The 22,115-nt window shown below is 55.5% G+C and overlaps 7 protein-coding genes and 1 pseudogene across 8 annotated transcripts; all 8 read left to right on the top strand.

Moving 5' to 3' along the window:
- Positions 1–388: 388 nt before the first annotated feature.
- Positions 389–898, top strand: LBRM_28_3200 (conserved hypothetical protein; the record flags this gene model as incomplete). Its single annotated transcript, XM_001566295.1, has 1 exon — positions 389–898. One exon carries the CDS (start codon positions 389–391, stop codon positions 896–898), a length of 510 nt encoding a protein of 169 aa, XP_001566345.1.
- Positions 899–1,757: 859 nt separating this feature from the next.
- Positions 1,758–2,123, top strand: LBRM_28_3190 (conserved hypothetical protein; the record flags this gene model as incomplete). Its single annotated transcript, XM_001566294.1, has 1 exon — positions 1,758–2,123. The coding sequence occupies one exon, from the start codon at positions 1,758–1,760 to the stop codon at positions 2,121–2,123; it is 366 nt and encodes a 121-aa protein (XP_001566344.1).
- Positions 2,124–3,440: 1,317 nt separating this feature from the next.
- On the top strand, positions 3,441–6,210 carry LBRM_28_3180 (annotated as a pseudogene). Its single transcript is given in 5 exon segments — positions 3,441–4,220; positions 4,222–5,052; positions 5,055–5,513; positions 5,516–5,665; positions 5,668–6,210. Coding segments are annotated over 5 exon segments (2,763 nt in total).
- Positions 6,211–8,027: 1,817 nt separating this feature from the next.
- Positions 8,028–8,996, top strand: LBRM_28_3170 (putative U5 snRNP-specific 40 kDa protein; the record flags this gene model as incomplete). The annotated part of the gene is made up of 1 exon (XM_001566293.1): positions 8,028–8,996. The coding sequence occupies one exon, from the start codon at positions 8,028–8,030 to the stop codon at positions 8,994–8,996; it is 969 nt and encodes a 322-aa protein (XP_001566343.1).
- A 1,661-nt stretch (positions 8,997–10,657) lies between these two features.
- LBRM_28_3160 (conserved hypothetical protein) lies at positions 10,658–11,656 on the top strand (the record flags this gene model as incomplete). Its single annotated transcript, XM_001566292.2, has 1 exon — positions 10,658–11,656. One exon carries the CDS (start codon positions 10,658–10,660, stop codon positions 11,654–11,656), a length of 999 nt encoding a protein of 332 aa, XP_001566342.1.
- A 3,959-nt stretch (positions 11,657–15,615) lies between these two features.
- Positions 15,616–16,038, top strand: LBRM_28_3150 (hypothetical protein, unknown function; the record flags this gene model as incomplete). The annotated part of the gene is made up of 1 exon (XM_001566291.1): positions 15,616–16,038. The coding sequence occupies one exon, from the start codon at positions 15,616–15,618 to the stop codon at positions 16,036–16,038; it is 423 nt and encodes a 140-aa protein (XP_001566341.1).
- A 997-nt stretch (positions 16,039–17,035) lies between these two features.
- On the top strand, positions 17,036–19,240 carry LBRM_28_3140 (putative sodium/sulphate symporter; the record flags this gene model as incomplete). The annotated part of the gene is made up of 1 exon (XM_001566290.1): positions 17,036–19,240. The coding sequence occupies one exon, from the start codon at positions 17,036–17,038 to the stop codon at positions 19,238–19,240; it is 2,205 nt and encodes a 734-aa protein (XP_001566340.1).
- Positions 19,241–20,289: 1,049 nt separating this feature from the next.
- LBRM_28_3130 (conserved hypothetical protein) lies at positions 20,290–20,829 on the top strand (the record flags this gene model as incomplete). The annotated part of the gene is made up of 1 exon (XM_001566289.1): positions 20,290–20,829. One exon carries the CDS (start codon positions 20,290–20,292, stop codon positions 20,827–20,829), a length of 540 nt encoding a protein of 179 aa, XP_001566339.1.
- Between the last annotated feature and the right edge of the window lie 1,286 nt (positions 20,830–22,115).

The following is a 22,115-nucleotide window of genomic DNA, read 5'->3' as shown; positions in this document are numbered from 1 at the left end:
CTGTAGCGCCTTTGCCTACCCTCCTCCCGTGAGGTCTTCATGCCCTCGGCACCCACTGCTTCTGTCTCTCTTTTTTGGCACTTGAATTGTTTTGTCCTCTTCACACGCCTCTGTGGGACATGTTGGCATTTTTCGGCGGCGACTCGCGGCTCTACTTACATCAACACAAATACCTATACACAACTTAATGTCATGGGCCACGGAGAGCAGCCACACCGTGGCGTTTCACTGCAGCTTTTTGTTGTTGCTGTCGTCGTTTCGGAGCAGCAGTAGGATTTGCACGCTTTGTTGGCTTACCTTCCTTTCCTTGCTGCTGGTGTCTTGTGTGTCTCTTATCTCTTTGTCTCCTAAAGGGGGTTACGTCGTGTAACGACGCTACCAAAGGGCCATGAGCCGCAGTTTTGTTAGCAACGCCGATCTGCGCGGTCGCACGGCCCCATTTTGTGGTAGTTTAATCTGTCAGAAGCGCTTTTGGGCGAAGCCGAAGAAGCGTCCGAAAGTTGGACCCGGATTTCATGAGAAGGCACAGAAGTGGAGAGACGAGTACCTTCTCGACCGCCACCGCGTTTTGGCTGACAGTCTCCGTGCATACGTAGACTTTAGTTCTACAAAGCGGGTGGAGCCGTGGGATACTCGCTTTGCTCCGTTTGATCGTGTCGAAAAGGATGGCGTGTACATTCTTACTCGTTACCTCATGGACGACAAACTGCAGCTGTGTAACTATCACCATCGCCCTGTGAAGCGCCTGCTGTGTAATGTCGGGCTAATGGGTCCTCAGGTAACTATGACAGCGCGCTGGAAGCCGTACAGATTTGCAACCAATCCCGCTAACACCACGCGTGCCGAACGCACCTTCACAAAAGACAAGACAGTCTTCACAAGTTATCATCACGATTGACGTACAGCGATGAATCAGGTTCGCCCCCCCCCCTTCCTTTCTCCCTCTTCTGCCTCTGTGAGGGGCTGACAAGTATCTGCGGGGCGCCATCCTCTTTCTTGCCATTTCTTGTGTTTGCTGAGTTTTCTTTTTATTGGATTTGGATGGCAGTGGTGTTGCTTTGTCTGTGTGCAATGGTCACACGTCTGAAGAGGAGGAACAGAGATAAGAAACACGGTAACTTGAGAGCGAGTCAGGAAGGTGAAGTTGCGTTGCTCACTCTCTCATGCCTTCTGGGTTTTGCATTCGAAATGAAGGCCTCAACCACAAAACACTATGGAACTGCATGCAGGCGGGAGGCTGCTGAACTTGTTCGAGCTACCGGCGTGACGTGGTCTGAACTCCTTTGATCTCTCTTAGGCCTCCTGGCGCCACGCGTGCAGGCTCTAGAGGCACCGCATCGCTGTTTTGGGGAACTTCGTGTTCGAAGTTCGCTCCGTACGCTGCGTGGGTGTCGCGCATTGTGGCACAGTGCGGCATGGTGCGGGTACTACCATGCACGCACAGACACAGAAAATGAACAGTGCACCTTTTCTTACAGACTTCATTTGTTCGGCCTATGCGCTACTCTTCTGATAAATCTCCTGCACTTTTCGACAAACTTCAATGCGTTGTGGTACAAATCTTGTTCTGTGACCTGCAACCTGCCTAGCTACAAGTGTGACGGTGCGTGCGAGTAAGTTGGAGACGCGTTCGCTCTGCCCTCACCACACAGATTTTCACAGAGAACAAGAGTGCGCGGATCAGCACGCACGCACACATAGAATTATATACACTGAAACGCACACCTACACACCCTTTCTATCAGTCGACTGCGTGGATGAACCGAGGAGTGAAGCACGGGCGCGTCGAAACCCCCTCGCCGGCACCCAGCAGCCGAGAGAGCACCTCGCCTGCTCCGCTTGCAGAATCGCTGCCGGCCGCGACTAATGTGCGAACATCAAAAAGGCAAGAAGCAAAGAAGTACTTGCCAGATACGCTCCTACCAGAGAGCGCGGCTTCTACATCGGTGTACAGCGATGAGTCGTTTCACATTGAGAGCTCACGAGAGCGTGAGGAAGCAGTCCTCGCTGAGGGCCGCTGCCTCAGTGGTGATGCGCTCAAGAACTTCCTTCAGAAGAACTTTGTGGACTACATAGATGATGAGTTGTTTGACGTAGCGGCTTTGGAAGCTCTCGAGGACTAAGGTGTACCCTTCATCTTTTTTGTTGTTACCATTCGACTTTCCCGCCACCCAAGCAGAGTGTAGCACGCGCGCTGCGTGGATTCATCAGCGGCCTCCAGCAGAGGAGTGCTAGCCACGTCCACACTCTGCACTGAAGAAGTCGACGCAACTTGCTCCCCCGTCATCTTAGCAACGTATTCTTCTCTCCTTTTTCCTCATCAATGAATTCTCTTTCACGGTGGCTGACCATCTATAAACAACCACACCGCCTTTTCCAGGCTCTTCAGAGGTGTTTTTTTGTTGTTGACAGTTGCTGCTGTGGTGCTGTCAACATGACCCATGGCACGGCAGTGGTAGTAGCAGGATGCTCAGATGGATCCCTGGGTAGGCAATGAGGTGAAAAGGATCAGGAGAGAGAGCGGAGAGGGTGAAGGTGTCCAACCTGGCAGCAGAAACTCAGAGGTTCTTGATGGTGTTGTTTCTCTTTTCATGCCTTTATTTCGCATTTTTCGTGCGCTCCATCGGGGGCGAATCCATGTTTGTACCCCTATAAGGGTCTGTAGGCTAGGGGCCTTTACGAGATCTACAGGAGACAACGGAGTTTCAACTGAATCGACTCCGCTCTCCGTACCCCTCTCGACTTGTCCTCCAAGAGGACTTACCGCTCGTTGGTGATTGGATGAGAGCGTGTGAACATGATCAAACAAGAAGACTGAAAGTAGAAACAACAGCGAAATGGCAAATGTGAGGGCGCGCCGAGCTTAGTCTACAACTGTACGAAGCGTCCTATAAATGCAGGGATTCCTCTCTTCCCGCACTTCGCCACACCGGCACCTCCCACCAGCCGGGGAACACTCAAGCACTGCGCCGTGCCAACGGAGCTTTGTGCTCCTTGTATGCACTCTGTCCTCACTTCTCTCTCTGTCGTACTGCTTTGGCGCTCGTTTTCCGTTTCTCTCCGATGTTCTTATGCGGCCTTTTCGTTCTCGTTGACCGCATTACACATGACTCGGCGAGTGCAGCCGTTTTTCTTACTCCAGGGCACGTGCTGACCTATGCAGTGAGGCTACCTCTCTCTCTGTCCTTCTCTCTGCGTCTCACCTTTTGTGTGCGATTTCTGCCCCATCTCAGCTTTGTAGAACATCATTCGTTAGGCTTTTCCCCATGGTGTTTGTCGTGCGACGCCGGGATGCTCCTCCCTTTCTCCCGTGTTTCTTTCTCTCCTCTGCATGCGGGCACACCGAAGCGTGCACAGACACACACACGCCGCAATGGAGGTGGCCTGAGTGCAGGAGCGTATCTGTGTGGAAGCAGAAAGAAAAGAGCAGGAATTAGTAGACAGTGGCTCCGACAGACTTTTTCGTGGCAGTCGTGGGCAACGAGGAGCGCGCCGCACCATTCGGAGATAATTGTTGCTTCCGCAGCAGCGATGAGGAAGGGCTCATCAAGGAGATCATTAGTCAGTGCTTTGAGAGCATCCTCCTCCTCACCTTCGTTGAGGGCAGAGTAGTAGGGGAAGCACTCTGCAAAGCAATGCTCTCCTTTTTTTTCTGCCGAATCTATCAACCCGAGCAGGGACGTGTAGACGCACAGTACCTTTTGTCAACGAAGGAGCTAATGACTTCATCCAGTACCGATGCGAACGCTTCAATGGCATTAATGCAATCATCGAGGCTGATAATGGAGGTCACAAACTGCTGCGCTATATGCGCAATGAACGTTGTGCCAGAGGAGTCTTCTCTCATGCTTGTGGAACAGCGCCTTACAGTTGATATGTGCCGCGCTGTGGAATGCACGGCAGAGAGCTTTCTACGTCTCACGGAAAGCACGGCTGCGATCGTTGGTTGCTACGTTGCGTCTGTTGGACTGTACGTGCAGGAGACTATGTGCAACCCTATCAATCCCCGCCTCCTCGCTTCTGAGGCACGCACATTGAAGAAAAAGCTGTCATGCTACTCAGTGTGCAGCGAAAAGCGTGTGAGCAGTTGTGTTCGACTTCAAGACGTCCGCACATGGTCTTTGGTGATCAATGAGAAGAGCCACTTTAGCCCCGTGGAGCTGGGACCGTATTTTATCAGCCTCAATCCGCAGCTGATTGTCGGCGAGAAGCTGGCGCACTAAATTCACGAGGATCGCACCTACATCGCTGGAGAGGACAAATGCGTCGCCGTTGGACTTTTGTGTGATGCCACCGTCTGCGGATGATGACACGCTGCACCGTAGCATCTATCTCCCGCACTGTAGGGTACGCCGTTAGGGGTTCGCTGTATGGTTGAAGCCGGAGTGTGGCATGGTGTATGTGAGTGAAAGGCTCATCACGGAGGAGACGCCGCTGGAGCCGAATTATCGTATCGTTCTCGGGAAGCACCTCGCCTTCCGTTTTGTGGAAGTGGGCACAGAGCTGCCGCGTGCAAGCGACTCGCGCATTCTAGACTGGGAGCTTTGCTCCAAGGAGTTCCGGCAGGAGAGAGTGCAAGCGGTAGAAAGAGGAGCAGCGGCGGCGCTGGTGCACGATAACAGCGGCCTGCAGGCCCGCTGTGAGGACCTCGAGGCACGACTGCAGCACGCGTGTGGCGGCTCGCGGGTAATGCTCACAAACCTGCCTTCCACATACTGTGGCGCGCTGCTGTGGCCGTTCGACCTGCGCAAGCACAACAGTGAGATCACCATCGGTCCTCAAGGTGACGTGCAGTTGCCATTCCTGGTAAACACGGCCGCCATTAAGCACACAATGGACGGCCTCGTCTTTCAGTGTGGCAGCGCCAACGTTCCCCTCACCAACGGGCCCCGGTTCACTGCGGGCAGCATCGCTTTCGCCATTAGCCTCGATGAAAGCGTTGTACCAAGTCGGGTGTGCAAGGAGGACAGACCCAAAGCCCGTGAGTCTCCAGAAACAATGCTGGAGATGCAGTGACGCTTCTTCTTGCAGTGGTCTGTTGGGGCGCTTTTTGACTTCGTGTTCCAGGCCAAGTGCCTGAAAGCACGGCAGGAGGAAGTGAAGTGCTTCGTCTACCGAAATTGACTGTACGACATCCGCGTATTGCGACCTCCATCTCTTTAGCCAGCCGATATTGCAGCACTGAACGTGCAGATCACGACAGCGGTGCGGGGCTCATAGCTGCTGGGCTGGCAAAAGAGCTGCGCGAACACGTCCCTCTGTCGCTGGAGTCTTCACCTCGCGATGAGGTGGCCATCAGCGCAAAGACAGAGACATTCCTCAAGGCAGCACAGGAGAAGTCCTCCCTTTCTGCAGCCATCACGGCGAAGCTGCATGAGGACATTGGAACTGTGCTGATGGAGAACTGCAACAGCTGCGCAGTGGGCTCCCTCAAAACGTCACATTTACCCGCTGAAAGAGCGCCCACGCGTGTGCTGGCTCGGCTTCTTCCACGAAGGCGATGCTCCTGCGCCTAAAGGTAACGTGTTTTCTGGCCTCTTCGACCGATGTGCACCGAGCGAGTAGCACCGTAGATCTGCTCAAGGTGAGCGTCAACGTCAAGGCACTGTGAAAACGACATGTGCTGCAGCTCAACGCCTTGGTAATGCCATTTTTCAAAAAGGGTGAAAACATCAAGCTGCTCGGCTTCTCCTGCTCATCGTGGATGATGTGCTTTCGACGGACTACTGCATGCGGCGGCACATGCTGTCGGCGACTGAAGCGGATGGAATGGAGGAGCAGCTTATGCAGTGGCAAAAGTGGGCAGACAGGTGCGTGATCGTTTTGGACAACTAGATGCATTCATCTCACAGTACGTGGAAGCACAAGGCGGCTCTGCAGGGCAAGCCTACGCCGCTGATTCGGCACAGCATGGGCAAACCTCAGAGCGACACGCACGTGTTCGACCGGCGGGCGGCGCCGTCTGGCAGTGCATTCCGCAAGGCGAGGCTCTCATGCACCACGCTGAGTCACACGTCCGTGCCGCCACGTATCGCTGGTGGCCTTCACAGAAGTCGTTCGCACCTCTCCACTGCCTATGTGGGCAAGAGACCGCACAGTCTAAGTTCCTTCGCGACTTTTCGCAAATCGAGCGTGTCCTCTGCCACCTGCTTGAGAGTGGGAACTTGCCAACTGCGTGGAACTTCTCTTTTTCAGTGGACGCCAACGGGATGAAGAAGCGCTCCTCGTCAGTCGACTCACGCACCACAGTGGCGACCGTTGTACCAAGACATCGGTTACTTGGCAACAGCACGTGCAGCCACAAAAAGTAGCGCGCGCCCGCCTCCCCCATTGCGTGTTTGTGCGCAGCTCACTCTCTTTGTGTGTGTTTTGTGTGTGTGTGTGTGTGTGTGTGTGTGTGTGTGTGTGCACGGAAATCGACCTCGCTCATCTTTTCCTTTTCTTTCTTTTTCTCTGTCGCCTTCTTCCAGCATGCATCTGCCGGAGCGTCAGCCATCCTGTCTGACATCCCGGTATCCCCCTCCTTTCCTCACCCCGTTCATCACCAACCCCAATCACACGTCTCTGTGGCGTTCTCACTTTCTTCCCCTATTCTTGCTGTTACTCCGTTTACATGGCGAGCATAGGAGTACGTGCCGGTGTGTGTGTGGCGGGGGGGGTGTCTTGCATTGAGTCTGGACCTTGTTAAGATTTGTCTATTGTCTCTGACGTACTCGCTTCTCTGCGCATCGTCCCTTTTGCTTTGTGGGTATCCTTGCTAAGGTCTCCGCGCGCCCGAATCGACTCTATTCACTCGACTATGGGGCTGTGCTTTTGAGTTTTAAGGGGCGGGCATGGGGTTGTAGTACGGGTGTGGTGCAAAAAAGAGTGGGGGCTAGGGACAGGAAAGGAGCAGCCCGATGGGGGGACGGAGCGTTTGAAGAAGCAGGAAAATAGAGAAGTCACTTTTCATCGATTCTTCTTACCGCTATTCCTTCTCTGTTGTCGAACATTTTCATGTTAGTGTGTGCAATAGGTTGTCGATTTAGTGTAAGTACCCTAGAGTAAGAGGTACGAGGCTGTTGGTGGCGAGAGATAGGGAGGGGGTTGGGGCTACAGAGGAAAAGGACTTGAGCGTTGGCTGTGCTCCACGTCAGATGGCATGAATAACTTCGAGTCTAGGTGCGCTAGAGAAGAGGACATGAAGCTACGGGACAGCGGCACGATGCGGAGTATCATTGCACCACCTAATCTCCACCCTTCCGTGTCCTTCTCCCCCTTCACCGCCTTCCCTGTTCACTGTGTTTGTGTATTCGTTCTCATTCGAGGAGTTTCGTTTTTGCCTGTGTGTTTCTTTGTGTGTCACTTCCACTATTTTTGCGCTTTGTCTCTCTCACCACATCCCTTCCCTCTTTTCTGCTTCTCTCTTCCTTAGCAAGGTCGCTCAGTTTAGCTGCCGCATCGATTCTCTTCTTTCTGGTATCATCTTTGCATGTGCATGTGTATGTTGACTGGTGAAAACTATGTGGACCTCGGTGCCGTTCAGTGAGGGCATTCTCGCTCACTTTCATTCAGTGCTGATAGCAAATATTTTGACGTAGTGCGTGTGAAGTGCTGTGCGTTTTCGCGCTTCACCAGAAAGGCAGTAGTATCTATGTGCTGTCTCCACGCACCTGTCTGCTTCTTTTCCCCGTGTGTGTTGCCTTGCGATGTCGGAGCTCCCTTCGCATTCTCTCATGACAGTTTTCTCTTCTCGACCTCCCCCCCCCCTATTTCGCAATCTCTCGGAACATTTCTCGTCAATTGCACCCCACTGTGGGCACCTCACTCGCCACTCGCGCGACACACACACATTTGCTTTCTTTTGCCGAAGACCCGACACTAGAGGTGCATGGCTCGTTGACCTCTGGAGGATAGAAACGAAGGGAACGGGAGTCTGATAGTAGTGCACGGTGCGGTTACCCTTCGCTTTCTTGTATTCTTGTGTCCCTCTCGCTTTGCCTCCCTTGACTTCCTTAAACTTTCGATCAATATTGCTCTTCTCACCAATGGCGCTAGCTGTGACTTCGTCGTCTGCCCCGTCTGGCAGGGCGGAGGTGGTGTACTGGAATCTGCACGGCCACTCCGAAGATGTCGTGTGTGCCGCCACGCATGGCCGTGTGTGCGCCACCGGCGACGTCGACGGAGTGGTGTTGCTGTGGCGCTTTGCTAAGGCGGCGCCAGAGCACGTCTGCTCCATGAACACGGGTGGACCTGCAGCAGTAGATGCAGCGTGGAGTAGTGCCACAACGCTGCTGGTTGCTCAAGGAGACGGATGTGCCACTGTCTGGGATGTCGAGAAAGGTGCACGGTTGCGCACCATCTCTAGGTATGCCGTCAAGGGTCGGTGTGAGTGGCCGGTGGTCAACTGCGTGGCGGTGACGACGCAAGACTCCTTTGTGTTTGGCGGCGATGACGGCTACCTTGTCACAGCGGACAAGCGAAGCGATAGGGTCGTGGTGGGTGCACGTGTCGCTGTTCCCCTCACCAGCGCCACAACTGCCGGCTTCTCTCTATTTATCGGAGACGTGTGTGGGACACTGCACTGGTTCGACATCCGGACGGGGTCGAGGGAGGTGGAGCGCATTGTTTGTGGCTCTGCAGGGATCACCAGTATTGTGGCAGACCCTACTCAGGATCGGGTGGTAACGTACTCCATGAGTGGGACGGCGCAGATGATTGATACACAGCCCTTTGCATTGTCATCATCGGATCGCCTCCTAGGTGCGACAGAGCTGGGCGTGAATGAGCGCCAGGCGCTGTTGCGTGGTGCATGGGTACCGCGTTCTGACACTGTTGTAATGCCAAGCGGTAAGGGCAATGTCGTGTCCGTCTTCGCGAGTGACATCGTGGGAGGTGCTATGCGTACGGTGCACGCAGGCCGCACTGGGTCTGCGATGAACGTGAGTGTCTGCGTGGAAGATGAGTACGTAGTCTGCGGAGGCGATGGTGGTGAGGTGGCGGCGTACCAGTGGTAGAAACTGCGTCTTATGCAGGCATAACATGGCGAGAACGCACGCGGCAGTAACCGCGGTGGCGAGAGTCTCTCACGTGGTGGGAGACTCCAAAACGTAAGGCACCCTCAGGAAAAGACGGGAAAAGGACAAGGATGGAGAATGCACAGCTTGTAGAAGTTCTTGCACTGAGGCGGTGTGTGGCGGCGTTTCGCACAATTGTTTGTCAGGTGATGATGACACCGCACCCACCGTTCTGGAGTATCATGTCGCACCTCTTCGACTTCCGCCGCGGACGTCATTGGTATGAATCCGTGGCGGCGTGTATGTGTGTGTGTGTGTCTGTGTACGTAGACTCTTGAAGCTCATGCTTAGCTCATGTCGCCCAAAGGCGTGGCGCACTTGAGTGTAGATCCACTCCGCATGACGCGCCCCTTCTCAGATGATGTTCGATTGATTTTTCCTCCGCTCCCTTTCACTCTGTCATGTTCACATCCTTCTCTGTCTTCCGGTGTGCCTTCTTCGTATTCGTCTTTTCTCTCCGCATTTGCTTTTCTTCCACGACTCTGGTTTCACCTACCTTCCTTCCTTTCGTGTGCCACTCCCCGAACACACACACACACACACACACACGCGCGTGCATGTATATGAACACAGCCGGCTACAGCCGCCTCTTCCTACCTTTCTTCGCTTGAATTTTGACTCGTGTGCCATTCTCACTGTGTCCTACATAATTCCGCTATTTCATCCCCACTCTACCTCTCTCCGTCTCTTACCACTCCCATTCCCGCACACAAACCGGCATTAGCACCAACGCACTTGCGGGTAAATTCACGCAACGCGTAAGAGGAGAGTGAGCCACCACCGCTTGATACGGTGCTTGCTGCTAGTGCTTTCAATTAGGGTCTATCTCTTGATCACTGTCGTTACTCTCGTTCCCCTCTCTCACAGTTTTCCCTGCCTGCTCACCTAAGTCCTTCTTCATCCTCGCCTCTCGGAGAGCATCGCTCGCCTCTTTTCTGCTTGACGCGGCAGGGAAAGCGTGACTACTGCAACAAGGCGGTTCTCGTCTTATCGTCTGCTCCTGCTAACGTACCCGCGGGCTCATACCGTTCGTTTTCTTTTGTATGCTCACTGGTGGCTGATTCATATTGGTGGAGTGTTAATAGAGCGGAAACAAGTGTCGAGTGTGTCCACATTGGTGCGTGTGGTCTTCTGTTCAATCTCCCCGCTCCCCCAAACGGGTTACCTTTTGCTGTTGCCTCTTCACGTGTCTTTACTCGGTTGCCTTGTGGGTGTTTTTCTTGGTCTCTCTATCATGCTCGTTTTCTCCCTTCTCCCACCTCACCACTCAGTTTGAAATTGCTTCATCCCTTGGTCGGCGCACTAGCCCACTGAACCCTGCTACGTCTCCCACACGTACCTTAACTGAAGGTCCCCGTTTAACATAAACAAAGAAACAACGACGAAAAGAAGCTCTCGAAGTGATCGGTGCGAAGCACTTTCAGCCTCCCTCTCCACCACCACCACTACACACACACACACATCTAAGCTCTGTCACTCATACACGCGCTGCTGTTGTTGCACCTGTCCGTGCGTCTGCGTATGCATCTTTGTTTCTCGTGTGTGTGTGTGTGTGCTTGGCCTCTCCTTTCTTTCGCGGCACCACGTGAAGGAAAAGGGTGATGCATCGCAACCGCAACCGGCGGAAAGGGCCGCCGGAGGGCCGCTCAGTGCAGAACGTACTGAGCACTGATGGAATTCCACCAGGCACGTTTGCCGTGATCGACCCCCTCAGTAAGCGCCTGTTTATCCCTTTAGAGTCCATGCTCGACACACGCGCGATGCACCGCAAGGGCGTGCCTTCGCTCTGCCGGGTATTCCTGGAGGGTCGGTGTCGGCAGGGCACGAACTGCTTCCAAGCGCACGCCAATATAGATCTAGTGCTCGAATTGCGGGCCAAAGCGCTCGCGGTGCCGACGTGTTGTGCCCTTCACGGCTCCCCGAGCGACATGTCAGGCATCGACCCCACCCTGCGGCTGGTCGTGCGGAATGACGACGGCGAGACGGTAGGGTTGGCGCGACTGCGACAGGCCCTGGTGACCAACGGACTGCGCACTTTCATTGCCGCTCAGGTGAGCGCCGCTGGCATGCCGGCACCGGTTGATGTAGTTGTGTCAACAGCGGCGCTCTGCCGGTCTCACAGCGGTGCTGATGGGTCGCCCTGTTGCCGCTTCGAGGGAGAATGCAATTTTGTGCACCTGTGCCGCCACGTTGTGGCCCAAATTAATCAGCGAAGGGAAGCGGTCAAGGCGGAGGAACACCTCGCTGCGCCGGTGTTGGCTGTAGGAAAGCACCCCGAAACCTGTCAAGACGAGTTCATGACGGTCCCAGACATGGCATCCAATCGCCCCACCTCCTCGCCGCTGCAGCTGCGCTCGCAGCCGGCGTCAACAGTGATGGTGCCAATGAGCGTGAGCGCCAACCTTGGCGTCACCCCATCAATCCGCTTCGACCCCCTTGCGCTCGCGGCGACAGCGCCGAGCGCGATGCCAGACAGCGGCGCTCTGTTGATGGGCCGATCCCCGTTGATGTCAAGATCCTTCAGCTCCACTCCCTCAGGACTGGTGTGGCGCCACAACCCGTATAACTCCTCTCACGCCTCCTCTGTCATAGAGACCTGATATGGCGCGTAAGTGCTTGCGCGCGTACTAATGTATGTGTGCCCATATGTGAGTATATCGGTGTGCGGATGTGTGCGGCGTGCTCTTTTTTTCCATGGGCACATTGAAATCTCTGCGCACAGCACTGAAACACCTCCCATCCACGCGCTTGCAGAAGTACGGAGGACATCGAAGACGACAATAACGGAATAAGGGCCTCGATACATGCATATATATATATATATATATATATATACGGTCACATACCTACAGTTGCTCCGAGTATTGCATGACTTCCCAGCTTGACACTCTCCTTCTGTACTCCTGTGGTCCCCCTCCCCCACCTGCTTTTTTCTTTCGCTCATTCCTTGTGCTTTTTCCTTTGCTTTATTCAATTCACGCTTTATATTATTATGTTGCCTTGTCTTGGGGTGCGTGAGGCCTCTCGCCAACTCTTTCTTTCCTCTGCTGTCTCTTTTGCTTTCCTCTCTTACGCTCCGGAGCGGTTTCTAGGCGCGCACACATGCGTGCGTTTGTGCCTGACGGCAGGCACGCGGGGCGTTGATGCGGGTGATGGGTGAGACAGCGCGGCGGATGGAATGCAAGGGACGAGGTCTCACTGCACCAGTAAAGACCGCTACTTCAGTTTCCTTTTGTTGTCTTCTAATCCGTGTTATTGCTATTAGCGCTCGGTATAAGCTGAACGACCCCTCTTGGGGGTTTTCTCCTTTCTCAATGGTGATGTATCATGAACATGCGTGGTTTTGGGGGTTGGTTGGGGTTACGCCTCACCTCTTCTTCACTCTCCAGAGTTAGTACCGCATTTCCTTGCTTGTTGAGAGAGAAACAAGGCATGTGCGTGATGGGGTGTGAAGTCAGGCCAGAGTGCGCGAAGAGAGGCGGGGGCGTGAAGCGCCTACGACATGTGGACGCACCTCGTGCGCTCCTTCAATGTTAACAACCCTGAATCGTTGCTGCACGTCTTGAGTTTACCCCCTGTTTTTTCTCTTTTTCCTCACGCTGGAGTGCTTGGGCGCGTGTGTACGTATACGTGTTGGTATGAATCTATATGTGCGTGTCGAGGGGGTGATGATCCGGCGCAGACCTTGACGGGGCTTTTCCTTTCCTTTTGCGTGCTCCGGCTTTTCTTTGTCGACTATCGCTGATTTTTTCGCCGTCTCACCTCTCCTCTTTTCACTCTTCTCTTTACTCCCCCGGCGTTCGCGTTAGCGTGTACATGAGTCGGTCGGCGAGTGGGTATCGTAAAGTAATTGTACAGGCTGCCCGCGTCTGCTTGACACAAGGCGATGTGCCGTGAGCAAGTACGGCTGACAGGCTCTCAGCGATGCGTATGCTCAGCAGCTCAGGTGAAAGACCCACCACATCAGCAGCCTGAAAAGGAGACAACGAGTGTCTTCCGTGCCGCTTCAATGTGTTGCCAATGCGGCACCCTTTCTGCCATGTGACGTGCGCGCTGTCTCTATAGACCACCGAACTAATGACGAGATGCATGAAGAGGGGGGAAGGAGAGAGGCAAGCGTGACATTCAATGGTCAGAAGTGCGTTGCGAAATACAACTGACGCAGCCGTGAAGCCATCTTCGAAGCGACTCTCCAATGCCCCAGAGGCGCTAGCATACGCTGTTTCATCCGCCCTGCACCTCTGTGCAGCAAAATAAGGCACTTCACTGCAGTTTCATGTTAATGATCTGCGCTGGGTGTGCATATAATCGAGTGTGTGTCTATCTTGATGGCCACTTTCTGCTCTTGCCGCTTTCCATCACATACTCTCAGCGTGTACGTGTGTGTGTAGGGGGGGGTCTCTTTTTCATTCGTGTTCTCCAGTGCCTTTGCTCCCCTGGTGACAGAGAGCCCCTCGGCGTGGCATCAGGGTGCGGTGACCACTCTGTAAGGAACCCAAGCAGCCCCACCACCCTCCTATCCCTGCCAATGCCGAACCACTTCTGGGGGTGGCCGAGCCAGGCGCCTACGACAGGGGGAGGTTTGTGCGGTGTATCGCTGCTTGATGTCGGCGGTCAGGTCCCGGATGACGTTGTGTCGGAGCAGCCTGCGACAGCAGGCACGTTTGTGTCCGCCCATATTACCGGCAGAGTGCCAGTGTGGCCCGAACATGTCGCACCCGGCCCTCACTTCCCACTGGTGCGGGGGGAGCCTGGGCGACCCCGAGGGGAGATGCACCACGCGGTGTCCGGCATGATGGGCGCGACTGTGGTGTGACCTGCGGGGGCGGGAGGGGTGGGTGGGCAGAGTTTGAGGTCAGGGCCTTGCTCAGGTGATGGAGCCGGTGCATTGCTGCAGTCCGTGTCTACGACTGCTTTGAACCACGCGGTGGGCCTCTGAGAGACCGATTCGAGTGGAGTCTGACTCGTTTGTTGTATGGCAGGGAAGGGACTCGCTGAAAAGGGGCTGTATTTCCTCTGGAGCAGCAGCACAGCTGTCAGGATGAACAAGAAACAGTGCCGAATGCAGCAAAATTTCTAAAGGGTGCAGGCAAGCAGTGCATTTGCCTTCCGGTGCACGGTACCGTGCTGATGCAGCTTTTTGTATTTTGCTCGAGGAGTGGCTCCATTCATGTCGTTCTCAGCGAATGTAGGTGTGTGTGTGTGTGTGTTCTGCAGTGAAACCGGTGCCCAGCGCGCGCGCGTTGTCTGTACAACTTCTCTTTAGTATTCCCGCTTCTCATGCGTGGCGCTGAAATTGCAAGCAGAGCGCAGCAAGGCACCCTCGTGCGATGGTTAGCTTCTACTTTCTGCGCTCGGGGTGGACACCGCTACCGCCTCTCCCTTCCCCCAGTCTCTCTCAGTTGTACTGTCTTCAACTCACCTCCTTGCTACTGTGGTTTTTCTCTGGCCTCCTTGGCACTTCCGCATCGTTTCCGCTGGTCGTGTGCTGCCCAGTCGCGATGTATGCCACACATATCCGCAAGGACGTTTTGCGACAGTGCCGAGTCTCTCCATGACCGCTCTATGAGTGTCCCGCCGCGAATACGGCGTGCTCGCTCACACGGTTGGAGGCGTACGTAGCGGTACACCTGAACACGCTCCCCAGGAAGTCGCTTGACTGCTACAGATTGGCGCTGCGGCAGTCTGGCAGGGATAGGCGAGCTCGGTTCTCCCTCCTGAAGTCCGTGAAGGGGCTGGCGTCGTAGTTGAGCGCGCACATCAATCCGTTCTATCAAGAGTGCCCCATCCGAGTAGTGGAGTCGGAGCGCTACTTAAAATTTGAGGTGCGGCAGCTGTCGGGCGGGAAATGCGCCAAGGGGAGACACTTCTTCTTCGCCCCGATGCCGACACTGCACCACGTCGTGAGGAACTCCGTCACAGAAAGACATGGTTGTCTTTGCGGACCTCCCTTCGTTTTTTAACAGGTAGCAGAGAACAGCAGGTTTGTGGCACCTCTCGACACTTCGACGAACCGATATGCAACACGCGCAGCGACCACGACAAGCACCCCGGTGCGGATGAAGAAAGCGATCATCTCCATGTTTTCCAGAGCCTACGGTTATATCAGGCACCATCTTCTCTTTCGAGCGGCCGAGGAAGATGCAGTGAAACTGTGGCACTCTTCTTTGACGCTCTCCTCGGCCTCTCACACAGCAGCGCCCAGCGGCGTATGGATGTTGTTCTGCCCGGAGGCACACTAGCGGCTGCTGCTTGGCTCTATTCGTACTGACTGAGACACTGTATTCGTGGTCAATGACGGCGAGCACCCCTCCTCTGCTGCTGCGACATCCCCCTCTACCAGCGCTACGACTAGGGGAGGCAACGTTGTCCATAGAGAAGCTGACGGAGGAGGCGGCCGAGTGCCACATCAACTTTTTTCTGTCAGTGAGCACGAAGGGTGGTGCAGGTGGGTACTCAAGGGGCGGTATGGAGCCTATTTTGATGTCCTTGAACGGACCCTCGAAGGTGCGTCTGCGTCGATGATGCTGGTCTACCGATCGTGGGCGCATTTCTCGTCATGCGGCACAAGGGGTGGTTCAGCAAGCATGAGCTGCAGCGCATTGCACTGGGGACTCTTGCGGTGTACGCTGATAGTGATGGTAGCGGGATATCCTTCTACTCGGCGTTTTCCCAAACAGCAGCGCCTATGGCAAGTGGCGCTGCAAGCAGTGAGCGTACGTCCATCGTGAACCAGCTGAATCCTTTGGACGTCGCTCAGCAGTCCTTAGGATCGAGGAAGCGAACGGAGGCATGTGGAACGGTGACGGCCGAGTGTGAGGCAGGCAGTTTTTCTAGCATGCGTCAATGGCTGCTGTGGCTGAAGGCGACGATGAAGTGGTCCGTCATCGTTTTGTTTGTCAGGCGCCGTGAGGCACAGACCCCAGTCTGTGGAGAGAAAGGGTCACGAAGCGGCTTGCTTGGTAGCAGTGTGGACTGGTAGAGCCGACACCGCACTGTACCCCTTTGCTCGCACCGTGACCGCGCCATGTCGCCTTGGCTGTGGCTGTGACTGTGTGTGTGTGTGTGTCCGCACCTGTGCATAGCTGCACACAAGGCCAATCTAGGCCTACCTCTTTCTCATGTCCTACCTTCTCCTAACTACCCCAATGTCCCTTACCCTCACCCCCGCAGGTTTTTTTTCCCTCTAGCAGCCACGAGATATCACAGTAACGTAATTTATGCTGCACTCGCTACTCGCCTCTCTCTCTTTCACCTTTTTCCATGCGCCTGTGAGTGCGCTGGAGAGATAGAGAGAGAGAGCGCTGCTGAACAATGCATGCGGTTCCACAGTTCTCCCGACACCGCGTGAGAATGCCCTCTCTCTTACCTGTTGGCAACGCGCTGCGCTCGCATACAACTACACATAGCTCCTTCACCAGATCGAGCCACATGCAGCTGCTTGCAGGCATCTTTCTCTCTGACGTCCCTCACTGTGCCAGCCGGACACTGAGGCGCAGTGTTTCACTGCATCAGGGCGGCAGCAGTAGTTGCGTTCTCCCTTTCCGTATTGCCTCTCCTGCCCCGCATATATGTGTAGGGGTGGCAGCGGGGCATCTTATAGGGCTGGGTGTGCACGGAGCATGTTGAGCGCGGGCGTGCGGCTCACCTCATGCCTCCACTGCCACTGTCCCCTTCGCCCCTCACTGGTGAATCGGCGTCTTCTGGTTTGCGTGTGTCACGCATGTCCTTTTTCCCGCCCTGTATGGGAGACTCACAACTCTGAAGGACAGAGCGCACTGAGGGAATTGTCGTGCCTCTGTCGAGGGCGTCCCGTGCTCTCCCCTTCGCATCATTTCTTACCCCTCTACGCCTCTTCTCCCACACTACCACACCGAAGCAGCTCATCTTCTACACACAGATCCAAGCACAAGCACCAGAGCGTACGCCCACGCACCCACACGCACAGGTGGTTGCTGTACTGACGTCGCTGGGCAAGCATGAAGTTCGGAAAGCGCCTGCAGGATGAAATTGTGCTGGAGTGGGCTGACTACTATGTCAGCTACAAGCGACTCAAACAGTTTATCCATAACTCTGAGCTGCGCGGCTGCGAGTTCAGCGATGAGCTCTTCAACATCATAACAGAGGAACTCGCGAAGGCAGAGGGTCTCTTTCAGCAACTCATGACGGACCTGCAGGAGGAGCACGACAGGCTCATGAAGATGAATCCAGGCCACCCCGTGGCCCCGGAGAGGAAGCTGCGCAGGTTCTACCGCCGCAAGAAAGGCGACAGCGCGAACGACGAGGCACCAAACGAGGAGACAGGGCTTGTGAGTACTGCCACCAGCTCTGTATGTGACCCCTCAGTGCTGGACGAAGAGGTGGTGCCGCGCCCCCAGCACACCGGCCTTGGCGCTCTCTTCAAGCATCTTTTTTTGCTGCTGATTGGTGACTCACAGGTGAAGGAGGTAGAGAGCAACACGCCGAGAGCTCTCTTCCTCGAGTGGCACTCTAACGCGCATCAGCTGCAGCACTTTGCGGAGCTAAACCTCGAGGCTATCCGGAAGTCTGCCAAGAAGCTGAAGAAGCACCGCCGCATGGAAGACGACTTCACGGCCGCCATCGAGGTGGAGCTCGCCCGCTCGCGGCTAGTCACTCTTATGCCGCGTCTGCGCAACCTCTTGTCGGACGTAAGCGTGGATTTTGAACGCAAGTTCAAGGTACCGCTGGACCAGTACGCCAACGTGGCTATGTCGCAAGAGTGGCATGCGAGGTGGCGCTACATCTTCCTCGGGGCTGTGCTGTTTCTGCTGGTGCAGCAGCTCCCGGTGCTGACGGAGGAGCCTGCGGCACACAACTGCCTGACGCTTTTCGTGCTCATCACCACACTGTGGATCACCGAGGCGATTCCGTTCTTCTGCACGGCCATGCTTATTCCACTCTTCGCTGTTCCGCTGCGCATCGTCATGGACCCAGCGACGCACCAGAGTGCGACAGCGTCGCTGGCGTCGCAGATCATCTTGGGTAAAGTCTTTAATCATGTCCAGATTCTCGTCATGGGCGGCCTCACCATCGCCAAGGCGTTCTCACGTACCAACCTGGAGATGTACGCTGCGAGCATGCTGCACCGGTGGACAGCCCACCGCCCCTCGCTGTATTTGCTTGGTGTGATGCTTTCCAGCTGCCTCTTGTGCGCCTTCATGTCGAATGTGGCGGCCCCGCTGCTGGTACTCGGAGTGGTGCAGCGCACGCTTTGGGAGTTTCCCGAGGGAACGAAGGCGCCGCACGGCATCCTGCTGGGCCTTGCCTTCTCGTGCAACATCGGTGGCATGCTCTCCCCTATCGCTTCTCCGCAGAACGCTGTTGCCATCTCAGCGCTGGGCTTCTACAACGTATCCTTTGCGCAGTGGGTCACTGTGGCCCTGCCGGTCGTGCTGTTCAGTGTGGTCGCCGCGTGGGCCATTGTGTTGATTGTATGGGAGCCATTTGCCGCTGTCCCGTACATCCCCCTGCAGGTTGTGAACACCGCGGCGGAGGAGCAGGTGTCTTCCGCGACGCGTGTGGTGGTGCTGGTAGTGTCGGCCATCACGATAACGCTCTGGATTCTGCCGGCAAATCTTTTCTTCGGCGACACCGGCATCGTGGCTCTCATCCCGATTGTCGTGTTCTTTGGCATCGGCATATTGTCCAAGGATGATTTCAACACGCTCTCCTGGCACCTAATGTTTTTACTTGCTGGTGGCAACATGCTGGGGCTGTGCGCTCACGACTCCCGCTTACTTGATATCATCGCCATGAGCATGAAGTCCACCCTAACAGACTCGCCGCCGTACCTGACACTTTTGGCGGTGCTTATCGCTGTGAGCATTATTACGACATTTGTGTCGCACACGGTGGCGGCTATGATCCTGCTACCCATCATTGTGAAGATTGGCTTCCTCATGCCCCAGTCCACAGGTATCATGGCCGTCACACCACAGTCGATGGTAATGCTGACCGCTTTGATGTGCTCTGGTGCCATGGCGTTTCCTATCAGCTCCTTCCCCAACGTGAACTCGCTTCTAGCCGAAGACTCGAAGGGTAAGCTGTATCTGCGAGCGAAGGACTTCCTCGTTTGTGGCACAGCGATCACGCTAGTATTCATGGTATGTCTTGCGACGTGGATGGTGCCCCTTACCAACTATGTGCTTCCTGCTAATCATTGAAGTCGACAGGTCTCACGCCGGAAGCGAGAGAGTAAGGGTGTACGTGCATACTTGCAAGTGTCCTCATGGGTACGTCGCTGTCGATCAAACCGCCACCTGCAGACGGACAGTGAGAGGAATCGCGCGAAGGGATAATAGATAGCTTCCTGCTTCACAGTGCGCTTTCTTTCGCTGGGGAAGGCCGCCGCCTCGTGGGAACCTTTTAAACACTCATCCGTCTTCGCATCCGTGCCGTCCTTCCCACGCCTATGCGCGGACCCATTCCCCTCCCCTTCCTCTCGACTCTTTTGTTTTCTCTCTCTCCTTTCCCTGAATCGCCAAGGATGCTGCACATTTGCCAAGTCCACGTCGTGCTGTCTACGCGCAGGCCTCTCCCAGTCCCCTCCCGCGCCACCGTTTTCTATTTTATGTAGCATCAGCAGACATCTCAGCAGTGAAGCAGCTGGACGTGCGCATGTTAGTGATCGTGCGTCGCTCTTTCGTTTTCGCCATTGTGTGTGTGGGGGGGAGGGGGGAGGACTGACGTTTATCGTAAGCTGGAGCCGATCGTGCGTGCGCCGGCGTCTCGTCTGGAGCAGTCGTTGTTGTGATGGTGGTGGAACTTCTTCTGATACTTCCCCCCCCTCCCCTCGCTCTCCTCGTCCCTCAGTGATCCCCCTTTTGAAGAAGAAACAAAACGCTCTAATGATAGACCACGTCGTTCCTTTCTCGTTCCATCTCCTCCCCAATCTGGCTGTTGCTGCTGCTACTGCGTCCCTTGGTGACACGAATGTGTCCTCTACTCGGTGCTGCTCCTTGCACCCCAAGTGATGGGGTTCGACTTGATGCCCTCGACGTAACACCCAAGCTCATGCTTTGTGTCATACGTGACAGCAGCGAGAGGTACGGCGCACTGCGCGCTGTGCTCTCCCTCTCCCCATACCTCAATTCCTCTAGGTTCGTCGCTCATCCTCGCACCTTTTCGCTCACTTTGTGTACTTTCTCTTCCTCACAACGGGGACATCGTCACCGCTCTCTTTGGTATTTGCCTTCACGCTGGGAGATGCACGATGGAGTCATATGAAACAGACGCCAGCCTTGAGCAGCTGCCGAAGGACGTTGAGTTCCCTGAGTTGGTGCTTCGCTGCACTGTCGTGGCCGCGATTCCCCTTCGCACATGCGAGTTTGGGGACGACAAGGTGTTCACCATAGTTGGCTCCGTCGCTCCATGCACGCCCAGTGCGGGTACCGCCGCCGGGAAGACGCGTCTGCGCATTAACTTCTACAACTCGTGGGGGGCTGCCGCGGCCTTCATGGACCCCGGTGACGTTATCTTGCTGCGAGGGTTTTCTCTCTTGCATGTACCGACTCACGCGAGGTGTGGCGATCTCGCAAGCACGGCACCCGATTCCCCGCTGTTATTCGTGCGTCCGCTGCCGAGCACGAGTACGCTACGTGTGCTGCAGAGAGGCGAGAAGAAGCTCGTGATGGAGGTGTCTGTCAGCCCGGAGAACTGGGACGCCGTCGGTATGCGGAGTCTGCCTGACTCAGATACGGAAAATCAGATGTACGCACGCACGTGCTGGGGCTGGACAGAGCTAGCTTGTTGAAAGGGGGCACTACGTGCGCGAACGCAACGCACCTGCTCTGTTTCTCCCCCGACCGCTATGGCAGGTGCATTGCGATGGAACGCACACCCTTACCCGCTCCTCCCGTTCGACTGAAAAGGCCAGGCGCGAAGGCACTCTCACAACTTCCCCTGTCTCTCCCGACTTTAGACGACTGCTGCACCGCTGACTGTGCGCTATCTGCGACTTGATGCACTTCACCTCGGAATGTTCATTCGATGCGCGGTCATCCTCTTCCTACTTCTGTCTGGGCACCTGCATCTCTCCCTGTTACTCCCTATCCCTGTCCGCCTCTCCACTTCGTGTGACAGCTCGGCGCTCATTGCGCAACATTCCCTCTGCCCGCCATCTTTACGCCCTCTCACTCCACTAGCTGCCCTCTTCTTTCCTCCTGGCAGAAGCGAACGAGAAGACCGGCGATGCGCAACTCCGGGTGAGCGACGAGAAGAAAGCAGACAAAAATGGTAACCACAGTCAACGCGTCTTGACTTATTCGATGGGGAGCACGGCCCTGTCTTCACAGTCGGCGCTGTTTCGTTGATCAACGCCACGTGGTGGCTACGCTCTCTCTCAAAGTGGGGTGCATGCGCTCATGAGTACGTGGATGCGTAGGTGTTTGATGCCATTCACGGCGCGTGCCCCTCCCCCTCCCTTTTGTTTCAGTCTCACCACTACCCTCTTGGCTCTTGCCCCTGTCGCGACCACCCTTTTCTCTCTCCTCCGTTACATACTTGACACTCACAGTAGGTGCGCTGTTGTGGCATAAACAGCAGAGTTGAGGGAGTGCAAAACACGCACGAGTGCAGCCAACAAGACAATGTGTCTTCCCTCCCTCATCTGGCCCTCGTGCTGGAAAGCGAACTAGGTACTGTACGCACGACATCCGCGCCCTCGCCGCCCGCCCGTTTCGTCCACTGGCTCGACGAGGAGAGAGCGAGAGAGGGATGAAAGGTAAAGAAGCGTTGCGCTGCTCTCATGTACATACATGCACCCACCCACACACACACACACGTCGGCATCCGCGTCCACGCTTCCCTGTTCTGCTCTCCTGTGTTGACTGGTTGGGGCACATACAGTCGCATATATGACCAGCACAACAGCCGCGAAGTGCATTGGTACCATAAGCCGCAGTGAGGGCCACGTGCTCGTCATCTTGGCGTCACTAACAATAGGACTCATCATTGTTGGTACGTGCGTGTCTGTGTGGCTATGCAGATCACGCCGCATTCTGCCACACCGGTACGGTCATGCGCGGCGCTACGTCACCC

The sequence above is a fragment of the Leishmania braziliensis genome, chromosome 28 (assembly GCF_000002845.2).
Source record: "Leishmania braziliensis MHOM/BR/75/M2904 complete genome, chromosome 28".
Lineage (NCBI taxonomy): Eukaryota > Euglenozoa > Kinetoplastea > Trypanosomatida > Trypanosomatidae > Leishmania > Leishmania braziliensis.
This window is presented reverse-complemented; position numbering and strand designations above follow the sequence as displayed.